Source organism: Calonectris borealis, chromosome 8 (genome assembly GCF_964195595.1).
Source record: "Calonectris borealis chromosome 8, bCalBor7.hap1.2, whole genome shotgun sequence".
Taxonomy (NCBI): Eukaryota; Metazoa; Chordata; class Aves; order Procellariiformes; family Procellariidae; genus Calonectris; species Calonectris borealis.
Window position 1 is genome coordinate 15,671,107 of NC_134319.1, and position 23,701 is coordinate 15,694,807.

Below are 23,701 nucleotides of genomic sequence, written 5' to 3' on the forward strand. Positions count from 1 at the left end.
TCACAGTGATGGAGAAACAAGTATCATATGCTCTGTTGTCATAGTTACTTTGTCTTCAAAGTACAGTATTCTGCTTTTTTTCCTTTTTTTTTGGAAGGACTTTTTCAGCTGCTGTGATACAGCATTATTATTACTGTGGGCTGCTTTTGGGGTTCTGTACCTAAATTAGAATTAAAGTGTCTAGTAAGAAACTGCTATGTACAGTTATTCCCTAGTCCAGCAAGGACATACATACAGTCAGAGCTGAGTATCTGCATAAAACCTGCTTAGTATGCTGGAGCTTGGCTCAGGCTCTGGGGTAGAGCTTTGTCTGCTTGCACGTCACCGAAGGAACGTCAGTATGTAAATACAAGCTTTTGGTTTTTATATGTCAAACCAGCACTTCAGTCATACAAAGAATCAGAGGATAAAAACTTCTCATTTCATAAGGCAGTCATTTATGGGCTAAGCCATGTCTATGAGTTTTTGATCCAAGAATGATGTTGCTAGTACAGTACAGGATACTTCAGGCTAGCTACTTAGGCAAGGATTAGCTTCCAGCTGTGCTGTAAATGCTATTCTGAACTGGATTGTGCACTCCCAGTTGCATAGGTTGCAGCCAAAGTTGATTTACATGTTAGGATTGGCATGAGGCATGTCTCTTAGCTCTTAATCTGTTTCTTTTCACAAAATGTAAATTGAAGTTACATTTTTTTTAAGCAGGCTGGAGAAGTTCATGTTATGTCAGCTACCAAAATGTGCAAGAAACTTTTTCAAATACAGAAGAAGAAAGTCTGCCTGCAAAGGCATGGAACTGAGGTCACGCGCAGAGCTCCCGTCCTCTGTCTGGTGCAAAGGCCAGGGAGAGAAGCAACTTGTTTTCTCACCCAAGGAACTTACGCAGTACAGTGGAAACGTAGATAAGAGGAACAAAATGATCACAATGTGTCGTCGTTTAATCACGGCCGGCAACTAAGCACCACACAGCTGCTCAGTCACTCCCCCACAGTGGGACGGGGGAGAGAATCGGAAGAGTAAAAGTGAGAAAACTCGTGGGTTGAGATAAAGACAGTTTAATAGGTAAAGCAAAAGCCGTGCACACAAGCAAAGCAAAACAAGGAATTCATTCACTACTCCCCATTGGCAGGCAGGTGTTCAGCCATCTCCAGGAAAGCAGGGCTCCATCACGCGTACGGTTACTTGGGAAGACAAACGCCATCACTCCGAATGTCCCCCTCTTCCTTCTTCTTCCCCCAGCTTTATATGTTGAGCATGACGTCATATGGTATGGAACATCCCTTTGGTCAGTTGGGGTCAGCTGTCCCGGCTGTGTCCCCTCCCAGCTTCTTGTGCCCCCCAGCCTCCTCGCTGGTGGGGTGGGGTGAGAGGCAGCAAAGGCCTTGACTCTCTGTAAGCACTGCTCAGCAGTGACTAAAACATCCCTGTGTTATCAACACTGTTTTCAGCACAAATCCAAAACATAGCCCCATACTAGCTACTGTGGAAAAAATTAACTCTATCCCGGTCAAAACCAGCACACAATGATATAATGAAGTGCTTCTCAACTGGTTAGTCCTTACCTATAAGAATCATAAAAGGTAATCATCGGGGTCATGAGATACTGACACTTCTATTACATTTTGGAGCAATGGAAATCATGGTTAACCTACACTATGTACATATCTTCATTTAAAGGTCAAGTATTTTCTATCGTTCTTGAAACACACGACAGAAATAAATTATAAAAGCTTATTTTTGTTATTTGTATCACATACACTTTTTGTATTAATCTCAAGATACAATTATAAAAATTTTTTACTTTGAATCAGGACTGATGAGGTCAAAAGCTACCAAACACTGTTCTGGTGTTGAGAACTGCATTATAGTTTATACTGTCCATCTTGATTTCGAGACAGCAGCAGCAGTGATAAACTTGATTGCCCTTAGCAGTAGGAATTATTTCTATAATACATGTCTTTATTAAGAGACTCTGATCAGAGCCTTCAAATTACTCCTCTTTTGTAGATTGTTAAGACCTGCTCTTTATTAGGATTTGAGTAACATTTCTGATCATTGTGGCACAGCTGTAGGAACACATCTGGTATGAACTGGTATCCACAATGTTACAAAAATTGTGAGGATTTTGATGCTGTCTCAAACCAAAGGCTTCCCAAAATGAGAAACTGGGCTTGATCATTCTTCATCAGTAACCAGTTGCAGATATATACGAAGATTGTAAGAATGGAGTTATAATATATCTAATAGATGTGTTATAAGGATGTCCAAGCATATTCTCTTAGCTATCGGTTCAGCCATTTCTTGTGGACCATTGTACTAGTGGATGAGGATGTATGTCTTCTCCCTGAAAGGACATAGCTCTTACTGTTTTCAAACATAACAATTTTATTTGAATTGTCTGCATGATATAGGACAGCACATACTAATTGCTTAAATTAACTGTATACCACTTTTCAGTCCATGTTCTACAGGCATCCTTGTATTTGGCTTACCTGTGCTCTTCACATGCTTTGAAATCGATAGGAGAAAGGTGCCTAGTATCTTTGATATCTGTGATTCTGTTTCACAGTAGGAAAACTATAAAAAATTACCTTTACTAGCTTCCCCGGTGTTATCTATATGAATGACACAACAAGAATAAGACAGCATAGTCCTTTCCTTCAAGTGGCATGCAGTCTCGCTTCGACAGAATCCAAACTACAAAGGGAAAGAGGGCAGTAGGAGGGTACACCACCAGCACATGTCTATGGCACTGTTAAGTTTGATGCATTTGCTACATCTTTGTGTTTCTTTTTCTCTTTCTTTTTCTTTTTCTTCAGTTACATTTCAAGACCACAGTGGATTTGTGAGAACAAAAGGGAATAAAAGAACAGAAAGGGAGAAACCAGTAAGGGCGAAAAACATTCCAGAAGCAGGATGGGGTGATAAAAAGACAAGTAGTATAGTACAGTAAAGGGGTAACCATAGACCTCGGAGGAAGTCAGTGAGATGGGGAACAGGGCCAGAGGTGACAGGCGAAGGTGAACAACATGCTGGAAGACAGAGCTGGACTGACAGTGACAAGTGTTGGACATGAGCTAAATATGGTGGTTCATGATGATGAGGTGAATTTGGAAAATTAAGTGAAACAAGAACTTCTAACATTTTTTTTCTCCTCATCCATATTTGCAATCACCTTTTAGAGACTGTCTGATATAGTTACCCAGTTTCACTACATATTTGAAAATAAACTACGGGATTTTTGTTTAGTCTGTAACATCATCATTATTCAACCTATTACTTGAAGTAGTTTGATTTCATTCTTATCTGTTTTGACAGCTGAATCTTATCTTCCTGGTGATCACATTGTGCAAAATGGTGAAGCACTCAAACACTTTGAAACCAGACTCTAGCAGGTTGGAAAACATTAAGTAAGTGCTTTGTGTTCAAGTATGAGAACTATGATTATTTTCTGATTGCTGAACTGATTGAAAGCTACTCTCCATTAGGAGCACATGCCATTGTCTCCCAGCAACTGCAGATGTCAATTAGAAGCAAACAGAGCCAATCCTGCTTTCGTCACATTGTTGCTGTAATGTCACAAACGCTGGTCAAAATTAGATAATTTCAGCCTGGAACTAGTGCCGAGAAACTGTTTCACGGAAATGCCACAGCACTGTAGTAATTTCATTTGCATTTAAAATGCAGTTCAAAAATGATGTTCCTGTTTGCATGGCTGATATGATTATATTAAGTTTGTTTTGTTAAATGACTTTTTGATTTAGGGATTCTGAGCAGTTTCTAATCGTAATCCTGTTCTCCCAAGAGAATTGACTCTATTATTATTGTTAACTTGAAGATTATCTGCTGTTTTCATGCTAATTTAACAAATGTTTACTTTATCGTGGCGCTGTACTGCAGTATCCCTTTCGGAGAGTAATATAAGTGTTACATAATTAACAAGGCTTTGGCAGCTCTTGCTTCTTTAGATAGTCTTTTACTGTGTTCTGTATAGCTTTACGTTGTATGGAAGGTTTTTGTTATCAACACTGAAGGGATGGTGCAACTTTCTAACACTGAGGGTTGGATGTGAAAGGGTCTTACAGATTTGCTTTGAATGTTGAAAATGACGAAGGGAGATTTTCAGTAAGGCTAACATTGTGAACTAGATGTTCTAGATAGGTCAGTATCAGCTTCATTGCATGTTGCATGATGAGAGAGAGCGCTAATCTTTAGCATCTCTCTCTTTTCTTCCTTTCCCTCTTTCTGTCTTCTCATCCACACCAGTAATTACCGTGTTTGTGATGGCTACTATAATACGGACTTACCTGGGTAAGATAGAACCCTACATTAACAAATTTCTAGCATGATTTTTAACTTTACAAACTCGGTCAATATTGTGGATTTCCCTTAATTTTAATTAACTAGTTTTGAGATACCTGATTTGCTAAAGAATTTTTAACTATTATATGCTTTTATAATTTTAAATTGCTTGCCTCTGCATTTTGAATTTCCTATTTTTGACTGATTTTTGTAGACAATTAAAAATGCTCTTATTAATTTCTGTTTCAATTCTGTCTAATAATTTTGTTTCTCTTTTCTGCTTATAATGCTTTCTAGCTATGAAGATAATAAGCCATTTATCAAGTAAGATCATTAGTTAGATGTGGAATTCACTGACTAAATTCCCTTTCCCTTTCATTCTGTGCTGTTCTCTACAATTCCTTTTCCTTAACCTATTCATGATGGAATCTTTTTTAGACTATTCTGTAGAGCAATATCCATATTTTTGTCACATTTCAGCAGGGTTTCATGCGGAAGTTAGATCATCTAGCTTCAGTTTAGCTGAGTTTATCGGAGCATTAAAGATTTGGGCTCTAGGCTTTTAATCTGCTGTTTAACCTTTGTGCATTTGTGTTACATTACTTGGCGTCATATGGCAGCACCACTGTTTAAAATCTATGGTGTGATTAGTGGCTAAGCCAGGTTTATCAATCTCTTTTGTAAAAGCAGATAAAGCAATGGAGTAGCTGGGGCTTGCGCTATACTTCTGCATTCCAAAATAGTTTTGACATCCTATGCAATTCTTGAGAAAGAAAAAGGTCATATCTACTCTTGCTGTTTTCACTGGAGAATAAGAGTACCAAATGGAATTGTTCTTTCTTTAATAGATAAAAGGTTAAACCCAAGGAACTTTTGCATTTGAATATGAACCTAGTGAAAGTCAACTGCAGGAACTGAAATGTTAATATTGGATTTGCAACATGCATTCTCGTAAGTAATGTTACTAAAATTAATTTTCTTTTACAGATCCTGGGTCCTGGGTGCATTTGCTCTCCTGTGTCTCCTTGGCCTAACATGGTCATTTGGCCTGCTGTTTATCAATGAGGGGACTGTTGTGATGACATATCTCTTCACAGTATTTAATGCTTTCCAAGGAATGTTTATTTTCATCTTTCATTGTGCTCTTCAAAAGAAAGTAAGTTACTGAAAACACAGATGCGTGTTCCCTAACTCCTTAAAAATACCACATATATTGCTTAAAAAATAAAGAAAAAAATAGCAATGTCAGGAACTGGGGTATGTTGAAGCAGTTTGAGGAGGAGACTAGGATTCAAAAGCAATTCTTGCTGTGTGTACTTGTGGGAGTCATGTAACTGCTCTGTGGCCTCGGCGGATTTAAAATGGATGCAGCATTTCCAACCTGGGCTTGAAAAGTTTTGAGGCTTTGGGAAGAAAATTACTATAGAAAATGTACTGTTTACCATTGGTTATGTATTAGTTTGGACTTACAGCCAAAAGTCCTTTATGTGTACATGAAACAAATCCTGCCTCCGCTGCAGCACTGCAAACAAAGCATCATTTACAATATCAGCCCATCTCAGCCTGGAAACTCTCTTTCTCAGATCAAGGCAGAAGACCTCTCCTGAGATCCCATTAAGCTGCCACGTAAAGCTACGGGCGATAGGCAGGGATTGTACTATGAGTGCTCGTTGATTACAAAATTAAGTGAGATCTAAAAATTAATTTTATTATGAACTTTGACACACCTTAGAAAAAAGTAGTCATTAATGCTAGACAACTGCTAACAGGGAGAGTTTTCCAAAGATGCCAGCGTGACTACTTTTTTTAAAGTGTTTGCCTCCCCCAGCAATCCAACAGCTTCGTGGTCTTAACTGGAAAAACTGGAATCGCTCAGCTCATGAGTGGGATGTGCTAAATTAGTTCTGCTCCCCTTTGCCCGATGGGAGCAGAGGGGTCCAGAAGGAGCAGATCTGCTATGGAGAGGGAAAGCTTGCATGGGAGAGAGGAGCAAACAGGAGAGAAGGAAGTGAAAGGCGCAGCCGGGTGGGATTCTCTTTGAGTTCCCTGCACGCCTCCTCTTCTCCAGACTGAGGGCAGAGACTGCTTCCAAGGATGCCTTAGAGGTGCTTTAGTGAAGGACAAAAGAAAAAAGCTCATAACCTGTGTTAGAAGGCGTAGCAAATTAAAGTAACGAGAGTTGAGAAGAAGGGTAAACGTCAAAAAATCCCACCCAAAAAACCTTAACATAAAATGCAATACATCCTGCATTTGGAAATACCCAATTTGGAATATTTAGATTCTAAATATTTTTACCAGTTTTAGGCTGGAGACCTAGCCATTATTAACTCTCATTATAGTTAGCTCACCAGAGACATAATTAAGTGATATCTATAAAATGGTTTGAGACCACTGGATACAGCGTTGCTGTGTAAGTACAAAAATCACATTCTTGCGTGTTCTCAACTGTACCAGCCCTAACAGTATTGGCGTCTCTAAGTTTGGGGTAGACAATGGCATTCAGGCATGTTTTAGGAAAAGATCTGGTAGACAGAAAAAATTTTATCCAGATGAACACGGCACTCCTCTCATTTTGAGAGAACAAAAGCACACTTAGAGAGGAAATTGAGCCTAAGAAAAGAAGAGAGGGAAGAAAATGCAAACATTCTCAAAATGCAAATAATTTCTAGATTAGGGTTTCATACAATGTTGCCCTTTCTACTACTTGTATTAGACTTGAAAATCAAAAACAGATTCCTTTTTTATTTCTTTTTACAGCTGTGCATTGTTTTTATATTAAGTGGAGTCAGCAAAAAGCAATATTAAAATACCAGTCAAGTGTGAAAAAGCATAACCTAGAGCAATAAGATTTATACCTGAAAGAACGTTAAAGCTGCAATTTAAGATTTTTAAGTTTTGATGCCTTTGGATATCATCCTATCCTCTGTCTGCATAGCTAATGTAGTCTTCTTATTCTGTTATTACTAGTTGGTCACTAAATTGAACAGAGAAATAGAATTGTGAAAGTGAAAACTGTTATGTTTCCAGTTCTGACAGGATGATAGTGCTGTTGCTTCCATCAGTTTCCAACAAGCTCTAATTTCGAAATAATGACAGTGGAATGCGCAGTACTGATAGATAATGTACATTCACTGCAATGTAGGCATTAGGCAAAACCAGCCCTGGAGGGTAGTATTTGGGTAAAAATACAGTTTTGTTTGCTATTGTCTCTACTATGTAGTGGTTTGGAGCATTTAATATCCATTAGCGTTCAGGAATGTATTTTCTTAGGTGTTATACCATCTAGTGATGATACATACATAGACTTATGTTTTTCAGACTACAGAGTTAAAGATTGTAATTCTATATCCGTGCATTTCTGTTTTCATTTTTTTATGTGTCTTTTGTGCTGATATAGGTAGACGTTCACTTAAAATATGTACCACATACTTTTATAAAAACATGAGTTATTGTCCCTAGCTTGAAGTTAAGGCACTAACTATTCAGATTTTCTTCAACCTTGTGGTTTATAGAAGCATCACAGTATGTAATCCATGAGTAAAATTCTTGTAATATTGAAAACAGCACATGGCATATGTAAATCCACATTATTAACTTTTTGCATTTTCCCCTCTCCCCTTTTTACATACCCATAACTTTCTTTCTGTCCTATATATTCATAGGTCAAGCAGAATTTCCAGATTAGCTGAAATCCCACTTTTCCCAGAAATTTAGGATTTTTGTGGATGTAGAAGTGACACTTAGATTCCCAAGTATCTGGTGGAAGATTTATGAATTTAGACTTATGCATCTTTAAAAATTTTATCCACTGTGTCCTTTCACTGATGCTGTCATGTTGCCAATATATGTATGCACTGTTCTGTTATCTGAAAGCAGTAGTCAGTGTAGCAGTCACCGAATATGAGAGAATTAACTGCTCTGTAAATTAATCCTGATTATTTCATGACAAACGTTAACACACATAAATTACAAAACTAAAGTTTCCAGTAGGTCACTGGAAACAGAAGGTGAATAAATGCAGGCCAAATACTGGAATCATTAGTTAGTTTTGTTGCTCTGTCAGACAAAAATCATATACATAGCTGTATTCAGATTTCCTGGTTCAATAAAGACAGTAAAGAGGATTTTATTTTTTGGTCCTAAAAGTAAAAGATGCTTCATTTCCCAGCCTTTACGGTTCAAAATTTGACTCTGAAACACTGACGGTGCCTCCACCAGCATAGCTGGCGCTCTGCCTGGAGCGGGGCACGGGCGTTTGTGAGCTTTGTACAATCCCGAAGCAGGTGTGACCATATCAACTAGCAGCTGTTTGAGTTACAGACTAACTTTGTATGAAAATGCCTTCATAGTCATTGCAGGTTTTGCACACATTCTTGGAAGGGATAACTTAATGAGCAGTACCAAGCAGTGCAAAGGCTTGCTCTCTCAGCCCTTCTTGCGCACTGAGATGGGAAGCTAGGCTTTCTATGGTTTCTGCGCAAAAAGGTCATATAAAAAGGACTATTTTCAGCCAGCATTCAATTCGGGTGAACTTAACTGTATTAATCTACAATATGAAGACAAAATAAAAATAATCCCATAAATAACTCAGTAATGATTATTCAGGCACATGTAAATGAAGTGTGTGTATGCTTTGGAAATGATTTGTTCAAAAATCCTGGATAGCTGATAATGCTGCCGCTAAGCAGGGAAAAATCTCTGATTTTGCTAACGGCAAACGATTCAATAGACAAGAATTATCTATTTGCTTGAAAAATGTGTGAGTAGTTTCAATGCAAGGTTCATGTCTTTTTGCCAGCAGAGATATTTTACACTATTTTTTGTGCGAAGTAATGGTTTTTTTCCCCCCATAGGTACGTAAGGAGTATGGCAAATGCTTTCGACATTCCTACTGCTGTGGTGGACTACCAACTGAGAGTCCCCACAGTTCAGTGAAGGCATCAACAACAAGAACTAGTGCTCGCTATTCCTCTGGCACTCAGGTAACAAAGATTTTGACAGCATCTTTTAATTAACCTTATTTATAAAAAGCCTACTGAGATGAGTTCCAATCAGAAGCACTAATTGTCTTCTCAGTATTATAATTTAGATGGCAAATACATACTTCTGCATAGTAGAATTGATTCTTTTTAAACATTTCCTTTTACTTTGGTCTAATGCAAACACCTTATTTTTCTTGTAATTAGGGGCTGATTTATAGGAAGGCTTATACCACCATGTTTCATCTAAATGAAATTTTATAAATTAGAGTTTTAATAAGAAAAGGAGGAGTTTCACTCTTTGCTAGAAGAATGACTTACTTTAGGCCAAAATAAGTACAAATATTCTACATAATAGCACATAAGTAGGAAAAAAATTTTTGTAACTTACTATGCTTCTGTCTTACTGCTTTATGTTAACAGAGTCGTATAAGGAGGATGTGGAATGACACTGTGAGGAAACAATCTGAATCGTCTTTTATCTCAGGTGACATCAACAGCACTTCAACACTTAATCAAGGTCAGTCACTGGGAACATTTCAGTTTTAGAAGCCTTAAATTTTATACAGATTTTATATCATTTAACACAGAAGAATTGAAAAGAATGTTTTGAAAAAAAATCTGGAACAAATGTTCTCTAAAAGCAGAGTTTTAAAGTCATCCACCAGCACATTTTAAAACCGTGTTCCTTCAACTGGCCCCTTGCTATAGAAGTTGAATTCCTCCATTCGTGGGAATGTATTTAAATAAGTTTCATCAATAATTTAACTTAAAAGCAAGATCATAATTTTAAATCTTTCCTAACCTTTATAGGTTAAATCTGAAACAGAAATATGAGTGCAGTAACATTTTAATGCATATTTGACTATGATTTTTAGGTGCAGAAATTTTCCCAGTGAAATCTAATTGATATCATTTCTATGCAAAAGATGTCTGTAAAGCATTTATCTTTTCTATTTCAAAGAGCATCGTGTCTGTCACATGGGATAGAATCCAGATTTTCAGGCACAGAGAGGCCAAAACTCCAAATTTCTCAACTCAAATAGACTTTGAAATCTGTAACCTTATTCTCATGTCCAGTTAGAAGACAAGGATATTAACCAAGACAGAACGTCCCTTCCTTTCTCCCCTCCCTCCTTTGTTTTTTTAAGGCAGTTTTCAGCTAGCAATGGAGGGAAGACTGCTCTGTGCAAGCCAAGTTCAAAGCCTGTTCTTCCACCCACGTCCCTAGGAGAAGAACACGTAGCCCTGATCTCATTGCGACCAGTTCCTGCTCAACTCAGAAAGTTTGAAACAGAAAATCCATCACTGCCAGGGCTGCTGTGAAGCCCTCATCAACCACAACTAGCAAATTTTCCTCCCTTGTTTTTTTTCAAGATTTGGTAGTAGAGACATATACTTAACTCACATTTATTTTGGAAGTAAATAGTGTGGTATTTTGCAAAAGAAAAGATTTCAGAAAGCATGATTCTATTTTTGCTATTTGGCATATAGAAAGTGGATAAGACCTGTGTGTCTCACTGCTCCCCCCACTGAATCTTGTATGTTCCTCTGGCAAAATCAAAATTAAGTAACTTCTCCTAAGTAGAAAATGTATATTTTTCATGCTCAAGAAAGACGTACATTCCCTTCCAGTGTCTTATTAAAATCCCGTAAATACGCTATAGATAAAAGTCTGGGATTTCACCCTAATTTGACATCTCTGACTCCTGAGATTTGCTCTAACCATGCTGCACCCCCAATTAATTCAGAGTTGAACAGAGATCTTGGAAGCTTCTCCCTGTTTCGGAGCTCCAGTCTCAAGTCACTGGAGATGTTCTGCTATGATTAGAAAAATGGATATCATCTTTATTCAATTACAATATTGTCACTATCTCAGTGATACGTACATATAAGGGTAGTTCAGTAATTAATGACAAGTGTCATTTTTCCTTTAAAATAAAAATCAAGCTTTTAAAGGTGGCAAAAATTTTTGGATTGAAAAAAAAAATTCTCTTAACTATAAATTACAGATAAGAATTCTAACCAAGATTAAACATAGTACACAGAAAAAACCCAAGCAAAATATATTTCAGGTAGTATTTCTAGTAATAAGTACATTACAAGTGAAAAAACTATGATAAAACCTTTTTAGTTGTTCACTGATACAAACTTTCAAATAAGATTAGCATAATCAGGCAATAATTCTCTGAATCTTAGAATTTTTTGCTCATTTCTGCTACTGAGTATTTATGGTAGTACAAAAGCGTTAATATTTGGAATAAATACTATCTTTTCCTTGCCAAATAAAAATATCCATACTATAAAAATATAGCTGGCTCTTTAGTTGTCCTTGGGTCTGTAATACACTGATCCCGATATAGTGCTGTGCAATGCAATAGAAAAGAAAGTGGAATTTTCCCTTAATGAAATGTTTAAAGTAAGTTTTAAATCACAGCATTTCTTGTGGGTTTTTTTGTCATTATTCCAACCCATTTTTCTTCTAGTAGCTAGAAATCAGAGATTAATTGACTTTTTAATAATTTCTCAAAATATGCTGATTTTTTTTCTAATTATTCCAAGAGTTCTTTAAATGGTGTTGCATTAACATGTAAAATGGGTTTAAAAAAAATCTGTTCATGTAGTATTTTGCTTCGTCTTACATTGTTTGTAAACTGATTGTTTAAAGAAAATTTGTCATTCGAGGAATTCTTTTTTAAAACCTGGCAGATAAAGTTGCAGCATGAATGTCCCAGGAGAAAATGTGAATGCTCTGATTTCTTAGAGCAAATATTTTGCTTTCCCCTCAGCATGCATACTTTTGCATATACTAAGATATGCTTCTTGCAGTTTGTCATCCACTGTCTGTTTGAAAACAGCAATTCCCTTCCACTATCCGTGTGTTTTTAATAAAGTGAATAACAGCTCTGATCCTGTCATAAGAGATTTTTCAATACCTTTCAATCTGAGAAATTCAGTTCTCTCAATTCTGGACAGAAGTGTTCCATACGATCATTTTTAAAGTTATAATAGCTTTATGTAGTACCTTGATCTCTACACATTTAATTGCTATTCTTGTGTAGCAGTGGTTTTGTATACATTAGTAAATGTCACTCTCACCAGATGTTTACTTTGGGGATTTGGACAGCACCTGTGAATTACTGGAATCTAACTGTGTTTTCCTACTCCCTTTTCAAATACATAGCTCAAATACATTCAGAAATTTTCAGCTGAATTACATTTGACAAAGCCTACATGATTCATGATGAATAAAAAATATTCTTTATTGAAACTGTCAGCCTAAAATTAAAGAACTGACATTTTTTTCTGTTTCTTTTGCTTTAGGAATGACTGGCAATTACCTACTAACAAACCCTCTTCTTCGACCACACGGCACTAACAACCCCTATAACACATTGCTCGCTGAAACAGTTGTATGTAATGCCCCTTCAGCTCCTGTGTTTAACTCACCAGGTGTGCTTATACTTCCTGAATAAAACCGCTTTTCTTGGCTCGCTCCAAATCCCTTCTTTTCCCTAGATAGAAACTCAAGTTGCAATACCCTAGCCGTACATTCTGAATTTCTGTCAGTTTGAGAAATACGGTATTGCCAATGTCAGCTTGTAAAACTGCACTATATTATAGTAATGCCTTTGCCATAACAGTATTTACCAATAATTATCCATGTTTTTAACACAGGTGGCATAAATCTTAATATACTATTACAGGACTGACACCACATGGTCCGAGAGCCCATCTTCAAGATATATATCACTTAGAGGTATCATGTCTATGCAATATAAGGTTGACTCTAAAGCTTGCTGAGAAAAACCTGCTTGTGGAACGGATTAGATACTAAAGCAGCGCAAGGCATCTTGACACCTTTGGATACCCCAGTGTAGAAAATTGTATCCAGCGTCAAATAGATCTAAACTATGGTATAGTGCAGCTTTATGGTAGATCATTTTCCTGTAGGAAAATCTTGAGATTAACAGTTAGAACAGTTTAGTTCTGTAGGAATAAAGGGTGTCATCACTTACCTAACATTTTGTTGTTACATTTTCTAGTTGCCTTTTTTAACTATGGTGCAATTCATCAGTAAATATCTAGCAGTTACTGTTTGATGAGTCATAAGATCACTTTAGTATAACTGGAACGATAAATCTTTGATAAAGAGCTCATAAAACCTTGTTTCCAGTTTTTCTTTCAAGTTTCCTTTTTAACTGAACTGTAGTTTCTATTTTCATTCTCTTGTTTTCTTACTTTCCTTATGCTTTCCTCTAGCAACCTACAGAGAGACAAGTATGGGAGTAAAACTTAACTTTGCCTATCAAATGTAAATTTTTTCAGCATGATTTTTAATGGGCACAATTAAAACATAACTAGCGGTCATGAAGTAGACTCAGCGGGCAAGTGGTTCACAATTTGCAAATGAAATGTTTCCACATTCAAAAAGTACTTGCATACTGCTTTTTGGGAAACAACATGAGGTCTGTAGCAAACCCTCTTGGTAACAGAAGTTATGCAATGCTGAAATAATTTGCTGTTTAAAACCAAAGCAGTGTCAAGCAGAAATGCTTAACAATTTACTTATATTTTTACATTCCCACAGTAATCTTGCTACAGGCTATGGAAAGATTTCAAATGAATTACCTGATCATGGGCATCAAAATTTGCCTCATCAAACCAATTTGAATGTATTCTAGCATGCTTAACTCTGCAGTATATCACAGAAAACTCATTTTGGATTTTCAGATATATTTTGGTATCTGTTTAGCAGAAGAAAAGAGAATTAAAATTATAGAATTAAATCACTTTCATGAGGGAAATGAATGCCAGCATGTGGTCCATGTGTTGTCTACTTTTATAAATGCCATATGTTCTGCGCAGCTAAATCCATTGGAAGAAAAAACTTGGAACATATATGAAATTGCAAAACTACAAAGTTGTTTAATCAAAGCTTAAAGAGACCTTTCAAACAACCCTCATCACTGTTTAAATCAGTACACATGGAGAGGACTTAACAATAATGCAAATACAAAATGATTTGCAAATTACTCAGAATTTATTTGGAAATTATTACTGTATTTTTTAGAGTTGAAGACAAAAATCTTTTCATGAGAAAATGCAATTACTTTTTAATTGAAAACAATATTTTCCAGAGAAGATTGAATTTTCTAGGATAAGCTGCAGCTTTAGTTATGAAAAAAACCCAAAATGGAAAAATGTATAATCTTTTCCAAAACAACTTTTTTCTTATACTCCTCCAAGCCTTGCATATAATGCAGCAGCCTCACAGTGGTCAGTCTCATTTCAGTAAAGTCACTCCATTCTTTCTTTACTTCCAGACATATCTGTAGATTAAGTGGTTTTCTAGGAATGCGCTAACCATCTGACTTTCCATGGTTCAGACTGTTTAATTTCTTTCAAAGTATTTTTTTTTCTTTTTCCTTTGCTTGGGAAGCACTGTGCTGTCATAGTTTACATGTCTTTGTGTCTATAGGAAACCCTTTTCTTTATCGTGTTACCAAAAAAAAAAAAAAAAAAAGGCAAAACCAAAAACATAAAGACCTTAATCATCATAAGACTTCATTTTTCCCCCCCTTAAACTTCTTTTCATGTTTCCAGCAGACTTACCCAATCTGTCATTCCTCCAGCAGCTATGAGATATCAGCCATGGCTGATTTCCTCTTCCCATTCCACAACTAATATTTATTCTTTGGTTTAATTTCTGTGACCCATACTTAAAGAAATTCCTAACATTTCTGCATTTGACTTCCATGCCCACGGTAACTGTGGGCCTAACTCTTAATTAACTATTCTGGTTCATTCAGCGCTGTCACTGTGACTGATGCAAACTGCAGGCAAACTTTGACCTTTAGAAGCCTGGGGCCGTTGTTGGCAGACAGAATATTAGTGCAAAAAAATTACATTAAGTGGGAAAAGAAAAGCTGTTATTGCTTAGTAATCTAATTTGCTGAACCCTTGCTCTGACTAAGTTGCTGAGAAGCTCAGTAATTCTTCATCATGTTACAATAAATCATTTTACTTTCTTTTATATATCAGCTACTCTTAGGCCAGATAGCCTGAGCAGACAGACATGATGTGAGTTGTCCAAAGTGAGTCATTCCACCTGCTGTCTATCGTGGTGTTGGATGGTGCTTGTGGGCCCTGGTCCCTGTAGTGTGAAAGATGGCTGTCCTTGTTTAACATAAATTCTTTGTATTTATCCATTTTTTTCATTCTTTTCTTTACTCCATCTCAAAAAAAAAAAGGAAAAAATGTTAGAAATGTTGTTAAAGTAGTTGCTTGCCAGTTATGTGGGTTTATGTTGTACATTTACCTTCAGTTATGTCTGTGATCTAATTCCTTTTTAATTTAGTGTCGTTTAGGACAAATTCTGTTAATTTTCTTTTTCTAAATCATGGTGATGTACTTCCAAACATAGATGTTTCCAAATGAATTGCTTTGCATTACATATGCAAGGGCATGGAGTGAACAGTTCCTTGTGGAAGAGTCACAGAATTGACACCAAATTAAGAAATTAAAATGCCACTATTCCCCACAGGAAACACACATTACTATTTTTAAAATGCATCTTTCCTATAAGGTGTGCAACTGTTTGCATTTGGGAATGTTCAATAACCTAACTTTTCTCAAGTCTTACTTCCAAGTACAACTTTGTCCTGAACTACATTAAAGAATTTTGTTAAAAAAAAAAAATTAAGTAATAAAAAGCACATCAGGCAATAACCAGAGCTGTCCTTTTCCGTTTCAGGACATTCACTGAACAATGCCAGGGATACAAGTGCCATGGATACTCTACCGCTAAATGGTAATTTCAACAACAGCTACTCATTGCGCAACGGAGACTATAACGACAGCGTGCAAGTTGTAGACTGTGGACTAAGCCTGAATGATACTGCTTTTGAGAAAATGATCATTTCAGAATTAGTGCACAACAACCTGCGGGGCAGCAGCAAGAACCACAACCTGGAGCGCACGCTACCAGCCAAAGCTGTGATCGGCGGGAGCAGTAGCGAAGATGACGCCATCGTGGCAGATGCCTCATCTTTGATGCACAGTGACACCCCTGGGCTGGAGCTCCACCACAAAGAGCTTGAGGCCCCACTCATTCCTCAGCGGACTCACTCCCTTCTGTACCAACCCCAGAAGAAAGTGAAGACCGAAGGAACCGACAGCTATGTCTCACAGCTGACAGCCGAGGCTGACGACCACCTCCAGTCCCCCAACAGAGACTCTCTTTACACGAGCATGCCCAATCTCAGAGACTCTCCATATCCAGAGAGCAGCCCCGACGTTGAAGAAGATCTCTCTCCCTCCAGGAGGAGTGAAAATGAGGACATTTACTACAAGAGCATGCCAAACCTAGGAGCTGGCCATCAGCTTCAGATGTACTATCAAATCAGCAGGGGTAATAGCGACGGCTATATAATTCCCATTAACAAGGAAGGATGTATTCCAGAAGGGGATGTTAGAGAAGGACAAATGCAACTGGTGACGAGCCTTTAATAGTGTAGCAAAGAAATATTAAAGGCCACGTACAAGTATTAAAAAGACTTAATTGGCCCCATGCAGGCTCCCTCATATCTGCTTGAAGAGACAATTCTGTTGACCCTGTGGTTCTCCAGTAACGGGGATGACTGGACCTCGCAGTTCTGTGAATTTTTATAAAACAAAAACTTTGTATATACACAGAGTATACTAAAATGAATTATTTGTTACAAAGAAAAGAAATACCAACAAGGTATTTTAAGATATCTTCTGCTGCTGAATTTAACAAAATTGTGAAAAAAAGATAAATAAACACTTTCCAGCCATTTTACTGCAGCAGTTTGTGAACTAAATTTGTAAATATGGCTGCACCATGTTTTTTTTCTAGGCCTACATTGTATTATATACAAGGCGTAGGCTCTAAAATCCTGTGGGACAAATTTACTGTACCTTACTATTCCTGACAAGACTTGCAAAAGCAGGAGAGATATTCTGCATCAGTTTGCAGTTCACTGCAAATCTTTTCCAATAGGGCAAAGATTGAATACATGTCTAACCACTAGCAATCAAGCCACAGGCCTTATTTCATATATTTCCTCAACTGTACAATGAACCGTTCTCATGAAAAAATGGCTAAAGAAATTATATTTTGTTCTATTGCTAGGGTAAAATAAATACATTTGTGTCCAACTTAAACATAATTGTCATTAAAAAATAATTTTAAAGAGTTTGAAGAAAATATTGTGAAAAGCTCTTGGTTGCACATATGTTATAAGCTGTTTTTCTTACACTATGTTCATAGTACGGTAGTATGTTTAAAATGCGAGTTCTACCCGTTTTCACTTATTTTTCACTGTAAACAGTGTTCTGCTTTGACAAGTTAGTTTTTATTCTTACGTTTTGAATTTTTATTGCCAAAAAATATAATTTGGGGAGAAAATTGTTTTAGAAGCCAATTATGCCAAGCCTTGCACAAATTTGGTATAGCTAACAAAGATTGTAACTCAATTCCCTGTTCATTCTTTAATCAGGGTTGGGTGGTAAGGGGTAAAGGGGACACTGGACACTTCTCACAAGCTTTCTCGTGAATAAAAGGTGCCTGTCCTTGAAAAAAAATAAATAAAACATAACTATTACTCTTCCATATTCCTTCTGCCTATATTTAGTAATTAATTTATTTTATGATAAAAATCTAATGAAATGTAAATTGTTTCAACAAAATTCTGCTTCTTTCATCCCTTTGTGTAAACCTGTTAATAATGAGCCCATCACTAATATCCACTGTAAAGTTTAACACCTGTTTGACAGTAAATAAATGTGAATTTTTTTCCAAATAGGTAAAATGCGCATTATTATGTACGAAGCATAATTGGCATCAGCAGTCCTTCAACCCAGCTGTATCCTGCTTAGAATGGCTTCTTTACGTTTCATGATTTAAGTGTCGAGAATACAATAGAAACTGTCTATATAGCTCTACAGAAAAAAGGTCATCTTCACTATTCATTACTCTAGTCACAATTGAATAGTATTAAACTCAGACATAGCAGGGTCATTAGGAAAATGTACTGTAATTTCATATATTTACATAACTTTTAAGTAGGCATCTGTACTGAAATTAAAAATAAGGTGGTAAACACCACTACTGTATTCTTGGCAACAGTAATTAGCAGTTAATTATTAGTGATGAAGATATATTGTTGCAGTGGGGAAAACATGAATAAGCAGCATTTGGATAGCACTCCAAGTGCTATCCAAATAATTAATCCATCACGGCACTGTTTTGAGTTAGATAAATAAGCATGACTGTCCCCATTTTTATCAGACTAGAGAACTGCAGAAGGCAGCTGATGCCCAAGACGTTATCTACAAATCAGTGGTAAAATTGGAAGTCTGAAGTCTTTGTTGTCTTGATTCCCAAGCCTCTTTTGTCCCTCTCAGCCAGGGCCTCTCAAAGATAACGTCAAGGACTTCATTTGTCACAACTTCCAAAATTGCGTTCTTCCAAATAACTCTAAAGTTAATGCCCCGTCATCACAGAGGCCATAGTTTCATGTGTGGCCGCTGTCACTATATGTATTAGAACAGCAAAATTTTATTTGAAAGCCATATCAATTCTGTTACCTTCTAATGCAGTGGAATATATGAAGTCCATTTGGAAAATAAATCAGTGCACTTTGAAAAAGTTTGGATTTCCGAAGTATATTTTGGGCAAGACTTCCTGCTGTTGAAACAATTCATACTGTAAAAAAAAAATCCAGGTTGAGATGGAACCGTGGGGTTCAGGTAACCTCAATGTTATCTGTAATCAGGACTGTGACACCATAGCAATTGTTCTTGAAGAAAAAGCATCTTCACTATCAACCCTGTTGGTAACTCTTGCCAGCATGTTCCTTAACACTTAAAAGTTATTATGTTTACAGTAGAGTCACTGGAACTTTTAAAATTTAATCAGAAACTGTTTACTTCTGTTTAGTAGAGATGCTTTAAAAATCTGAAGTCTCTATGAAAGAAGAATTTGTTCTGATTCAGGGTATACAGCAGACTCTTTGGAGAAAAAATTATTCCCTTGGTCTGTACAGCAACTTAAAAGCATAGTTGCTGCCTTCTATCTAGGAAATCATGTCTTAGGGATTTAAAATTGTGGTGCTCTAGTAATTACAGTACACATGACCTAATAACATCACCAACTTTCAGCAGAATCTTCAACCCTAGTTCAAGCAAGTACTCCTTTGTGTCTAACTAAAGGTGGCAAAACTACATGCTGGAAAAAGGTTTGTAGCATTGTGATCTTTAATATATATTCAGTTGCAAATGCAACAAGTATTCATAAAACAAGGAAATGTAGCTGATGAACCTAAGATGAACCAGCTGAACCTAAGTATCATAAGGGAATTCTTTTGCTAGCTTCTTTGTAATGTAGGTGTTGCTTTTTAGTGAGCCTGTTTTTTTAATGTTACGCTAGTGAGTGTCCTGTGTTTAGCTAGCAGCTAGCAGCCGATACCTTGCCAAATTTCTGTTGGTGTAACTTTTCAGTGTAGTAGGTTACAATATAATTATATAGCCGACAGCTTATTGTAATTTCTTTATGTTCTCTCTCACGTTCCTGCCACCTTGTCTTGGGATCAGAAGGACAGAAGAATTCAGAGGAAGAGTTCAAGAATAGCGACATAATTCAGCAGAATTAATGGAAGCAAGTGTTTCTTCAGGGTCATCAGTTAACCAGTTCCTATGATGGTGCCAAGGATATGCTGCTATTTTAGGCACTGTCTGTCAGAAGAGCTGTAATTTTCTTATGGCTAGTAATCTCCTGTTAGTACCAGTGTTAACCCTACTGGCTCAGTTCAATTCTTCCTTGTAACTTCAGTCCAGTTATATTAATTCCTACAAAAGATTAAATGGGATGTGCATTTAGTGAACTGTTGTATAATGGTGCTATACATTGTTTAATATAAAGGACATCTCAATTCTACATAAGTGAACCATAACATGAAGAAATGCAACACTGGTATATACCTTTATAGTTAAAATTAACCTTTACCTGTGAATTCTACAATACACCTTTGCTTCTTTTAAATTGGAAATGAAATTACTAATAAACTTTACATATATTCACTTATGTAGGCAATAAAAGGTGTTTCAAATTGACATAAGTTATGGATAAAATATGTGTCATATTTTATGTCCTAATTTTTAAGGAAATTTTTTTCTGAACTACTCAGACATGAACAGAAAAACAAAAAAAAGAGTGTCCCTGTGTACTGTTGTTATCCCCCTTTGCCTCAAAACTAACAAAACTTGTCTTCTAGACTTGATTATATGACAACATATGCTAGTGTAAAGTTTAATCCCTGAATAAAATTATTTTTTAAATCAAGGGAAGCTACAGGTAGACAATTACATATGTACGAACATATTCACTGGGGTTTTAACTCACTGATTCTAGGGGACGATGGAGAATGAAAAGTGATGGGACGCAGCGGTAATTCTTCAGTTCCACCTCAGCTGTCACCCTGCAAAGACACTTATGCCAAGGAGGTCACAGTAAAGCATACCTTAAATTTTTTTTTAAATAGATGGTGACAGTCACCCTCCACATTTATGAAGAGCGTCGCTACCATTTCAGTAAGCAAGAGTCTTGCTGTATGGCTGCACTATGAGATAAGGACCCCAGATTTATGGATGACGCTGACATTCTGGGTCTCTTCTCCACAACTACACCACAGGTTGGAATCCAGCTTTGCGTTGAGTTGGGGATAAAAATTAGCACCACCACAGCCCTGGAAGCAAGAGATCTGTGCCTCTCGTTTATATAAACACTTTGTAAATTAGTAGTAATTCAATTAATGGATCCAGCTCAATCATCCAGCTCTGACAAAAATCTGGAGTAAAGATTCATTAGGACCCTGCCTATTTCAACAGAGCATTCGGGGGGTTTTTTCAGTAAAATCCTTCATGTGGTTTTTAGAACGACAACTTCCAAATCCTTTTATTCTGCAGGATAAATTCTCAATGGTATTTCATTAATTCATGCCTAAGAGCATTACTATCTCTTCTTACTGTATTATGTCATCATTAATCTCAACCACTCCCCATCAAAGTTTCTGGCATGTGAAACGGATCACACCATGGTGCGGCCTGAGTGATTATAAATGCTACTGAAAATCAGACAAGCCTCAACTCAGCAGTAAGGAGATTTTAAAGGACCATTCCATATAACGCACCAGCTGCTGAAGTCGTCAGTCCAGGATCCCAGATGGGGGAAGTCACAGTTGCAGAAATAACATTCAGAATAGGTAGTTTTATCAAGAAAATCTTCTACAGCAAAGTTTATGTAATTCTTATGTCTCATTTCTCATTTCTTCCTCGGGTGCACACCTCTCTCTATGTGTTGGAGTAGGAGCCCTGGCACAATGTAGGCTCTGCACTACCAACCAGTTTAAAGTTTAGAGACAGCAAAACTGAGCCCAAAAACAATTATGCACATTAAAAGGTCTGATTCACAAATAGGAAGCAGCAGGTTAGTATCTGTAGGAGCTTTTAAAACGGAGAAGCAGGATCTCTGAATAAACAACATTGAATAGCTATCTGGAATAAATGTGCCGGTCCTCTTGTAGCGTAAGAATTGTTTTAAAATAGCATAATGCTGCTGAACTTTCGGCCTCTGTGATTGCTTAAGAGAATGAGTCCCAAAGGTTAACGAGGTTTTCATGAAAATAATTCATTTTCATCCACTTTAAATATACCGCTTTGCTTCTTTTTTGCATTAGCAGGATAAATAGAAACTTCTTAGCTTGTATTCTTTTATTCTTTATACCACTCATTGTTTTAAACACTTGCCCTTCATCTCCTATTGACTCTTTGTTAAACAAATCCTTGTTTTCAGCCTCCTCCATTTCTCTAATCATTTAGTTGCTAGTCCACAGAATGACTTTTTGTCAGTATGCTTTAAGAGATAGGGCAAGAACAAAATTATGGGTGAATTGTTATTGTTGATTTATGGATGGAATTATATTTTCTATTCTGTGCTTTTTTTTTTTCCCTACATGGTCTCACATCATCTGTTGTTTTCATAGCATCCCTTCACAACACAATTTTTTCCACTACGCTGATCATAGCAAGTAATGACCTAAATAGTTACGGTTAATTTAGAACCCTGCAAAGCCTACAAATACTTCCAATTATTGCCCTGAATGTATTTGCCCAACTTTGTATTTGTCAGCATTGCATTTCATCTGCATCACACTGCCCATTTATTCACTTTGTTAACCCAGGTCATTCACAGTCTTCCCTAGTTCTGATTAACTGAAATAGTTCTCTGTTAACAGCAACCAGTGCCACCTTTCAGATAGCATGTTCATCCCCTTTTCCAGATAACACCAGTTTGAATACAGGGTGTTGGGGCACTATACCATTAGCCTTTTGCCATGATAAAAAAATTGACCATTTAATCCTGCTCTACCTCTTAGTTTCTAATGCAGAACTACTTTAGTTCTCACTTCCTCCATACTGGTTTGCTTTAATGGCTTTTTGGTAGGGATATTTTTACAAGCTGGTTTTTTTTTTCTTTTTTAAATCCAAATAAATTACATCAACCATTCCCTCCACTCTCAGCAGCTGCATGATTGACTTAATTTTAGTATGTTAGAGAGGCACAATTTTCTTGCCCTAAGCATTTACATGTCTTTTGGCAATGTTTCCTCTGCACTATGTGCTTAAATGTGGAGCTGCTAGATGTCAGACCCGAAAAGCACTTAACGGTTCGAAGTGAAACTTTTAGGTGGAATTTAGGCACTGAAATCCCAGGGTACATCAACCACAGGTAAAACGGGCATCACTTCAGAGGCAGAAGTAATTCTAACCTTGTAGACACGTACATTTTTGTCACTAAAGACATTTTGTCATCCCAAGTTCTGCTGGTGCGCGTGTGCGGCCCTGTCATCACAGCGGGGGTGAGCCAAGGCAAGCCAGGCACCACAAGCAGTGTCACTGCCTCGTCGCGTGTGCCAGTGCAGCCTGCGAATGCCACAATCCAGAAATTAGGTTACAAAGGGGAAATTAGGTTCCCTCCCCCTGCTGAAGCTACTGTCCTGACAATAATTACAATTTGGCTGGAGAGAAGAGATAAGCCCTGTAAGTCTGTGTGACTTTGCGGTGTGGATGCCACCATCGAAGCTCTGCACTGTGCACTGACCTGCCCCGTACTTCAGCTGGCTTATTGCAGCAAGAGCTGCATTTGCGAATCTTTCCAAATCTCTGCAAGCCCGTGTGTATCCCTTTGCTATGGAAAACAGGCTGTAAAATTTCTCCCAGCTCTTTGTTTTCCCCACATGCCAGCTGAAAGCTCTGACCACACCGGGTTTACTGTTCATGTTGCGAAAGGCTCACAGATCCTGACTGTGCAGATCCAAAAACTCCGTGGGTTTTGCCGT

The 23,701-nt window shown here is 37.2% G+C and overlaps 1 protein-coding gene across 5 annotated transcripts in view; it reads left to right on the forward strand.

The window, feature by feature from the left end:
• The window catches only part of ADGRL2 (adhesion G protein-coupled receptor L2), a 128,943-nt gene extending 110,837 nt beyond the window's left edge, over nt 1-18,106 (forward strand). The window contains exons 17-23 of one of the 5 annotated variants that reach the window (XM_075156125.1): nt 3,316-3,407; nt 4,264-4,308; nt 5,287-5,455; nt 9,153-9,281; nt 9,702-9,798; nt 12,603-12,731; nt 15,324-15,376. In XM_075156125.1, coding sequence (XP_075012226.1) covers nt 3,316-3,407; nt 4,264-4,308; nt 5,287-5,455; nt 9,153-9,281; nt 9,702-9,798; nt 12,603-12,731; nt 15,324-15,361 — 699 coding nt within the window. In that variant the 3' untranslated portion in view covers nt 15,362-15,376. Of the gene's footprint in view, nt 1-3,315; nt 3,408-4,263; nt 4,309-5,286; nt 5,456-9,152; nt 9,282-9,701; nt 9,799-12,602; nt 12,732-12,956; nt 13,039-15,323; nt 15,377-16,035 lie in introns of those variants that run through there. The other 4 variants (XM_075156122.1, XM_075156126.1, XM_075156127.1 and 1 more) reach the window with 4 other exon arrangements.
• Nucleotides 18,107-23,701: the final 5,595 nt, after the last annotated feature.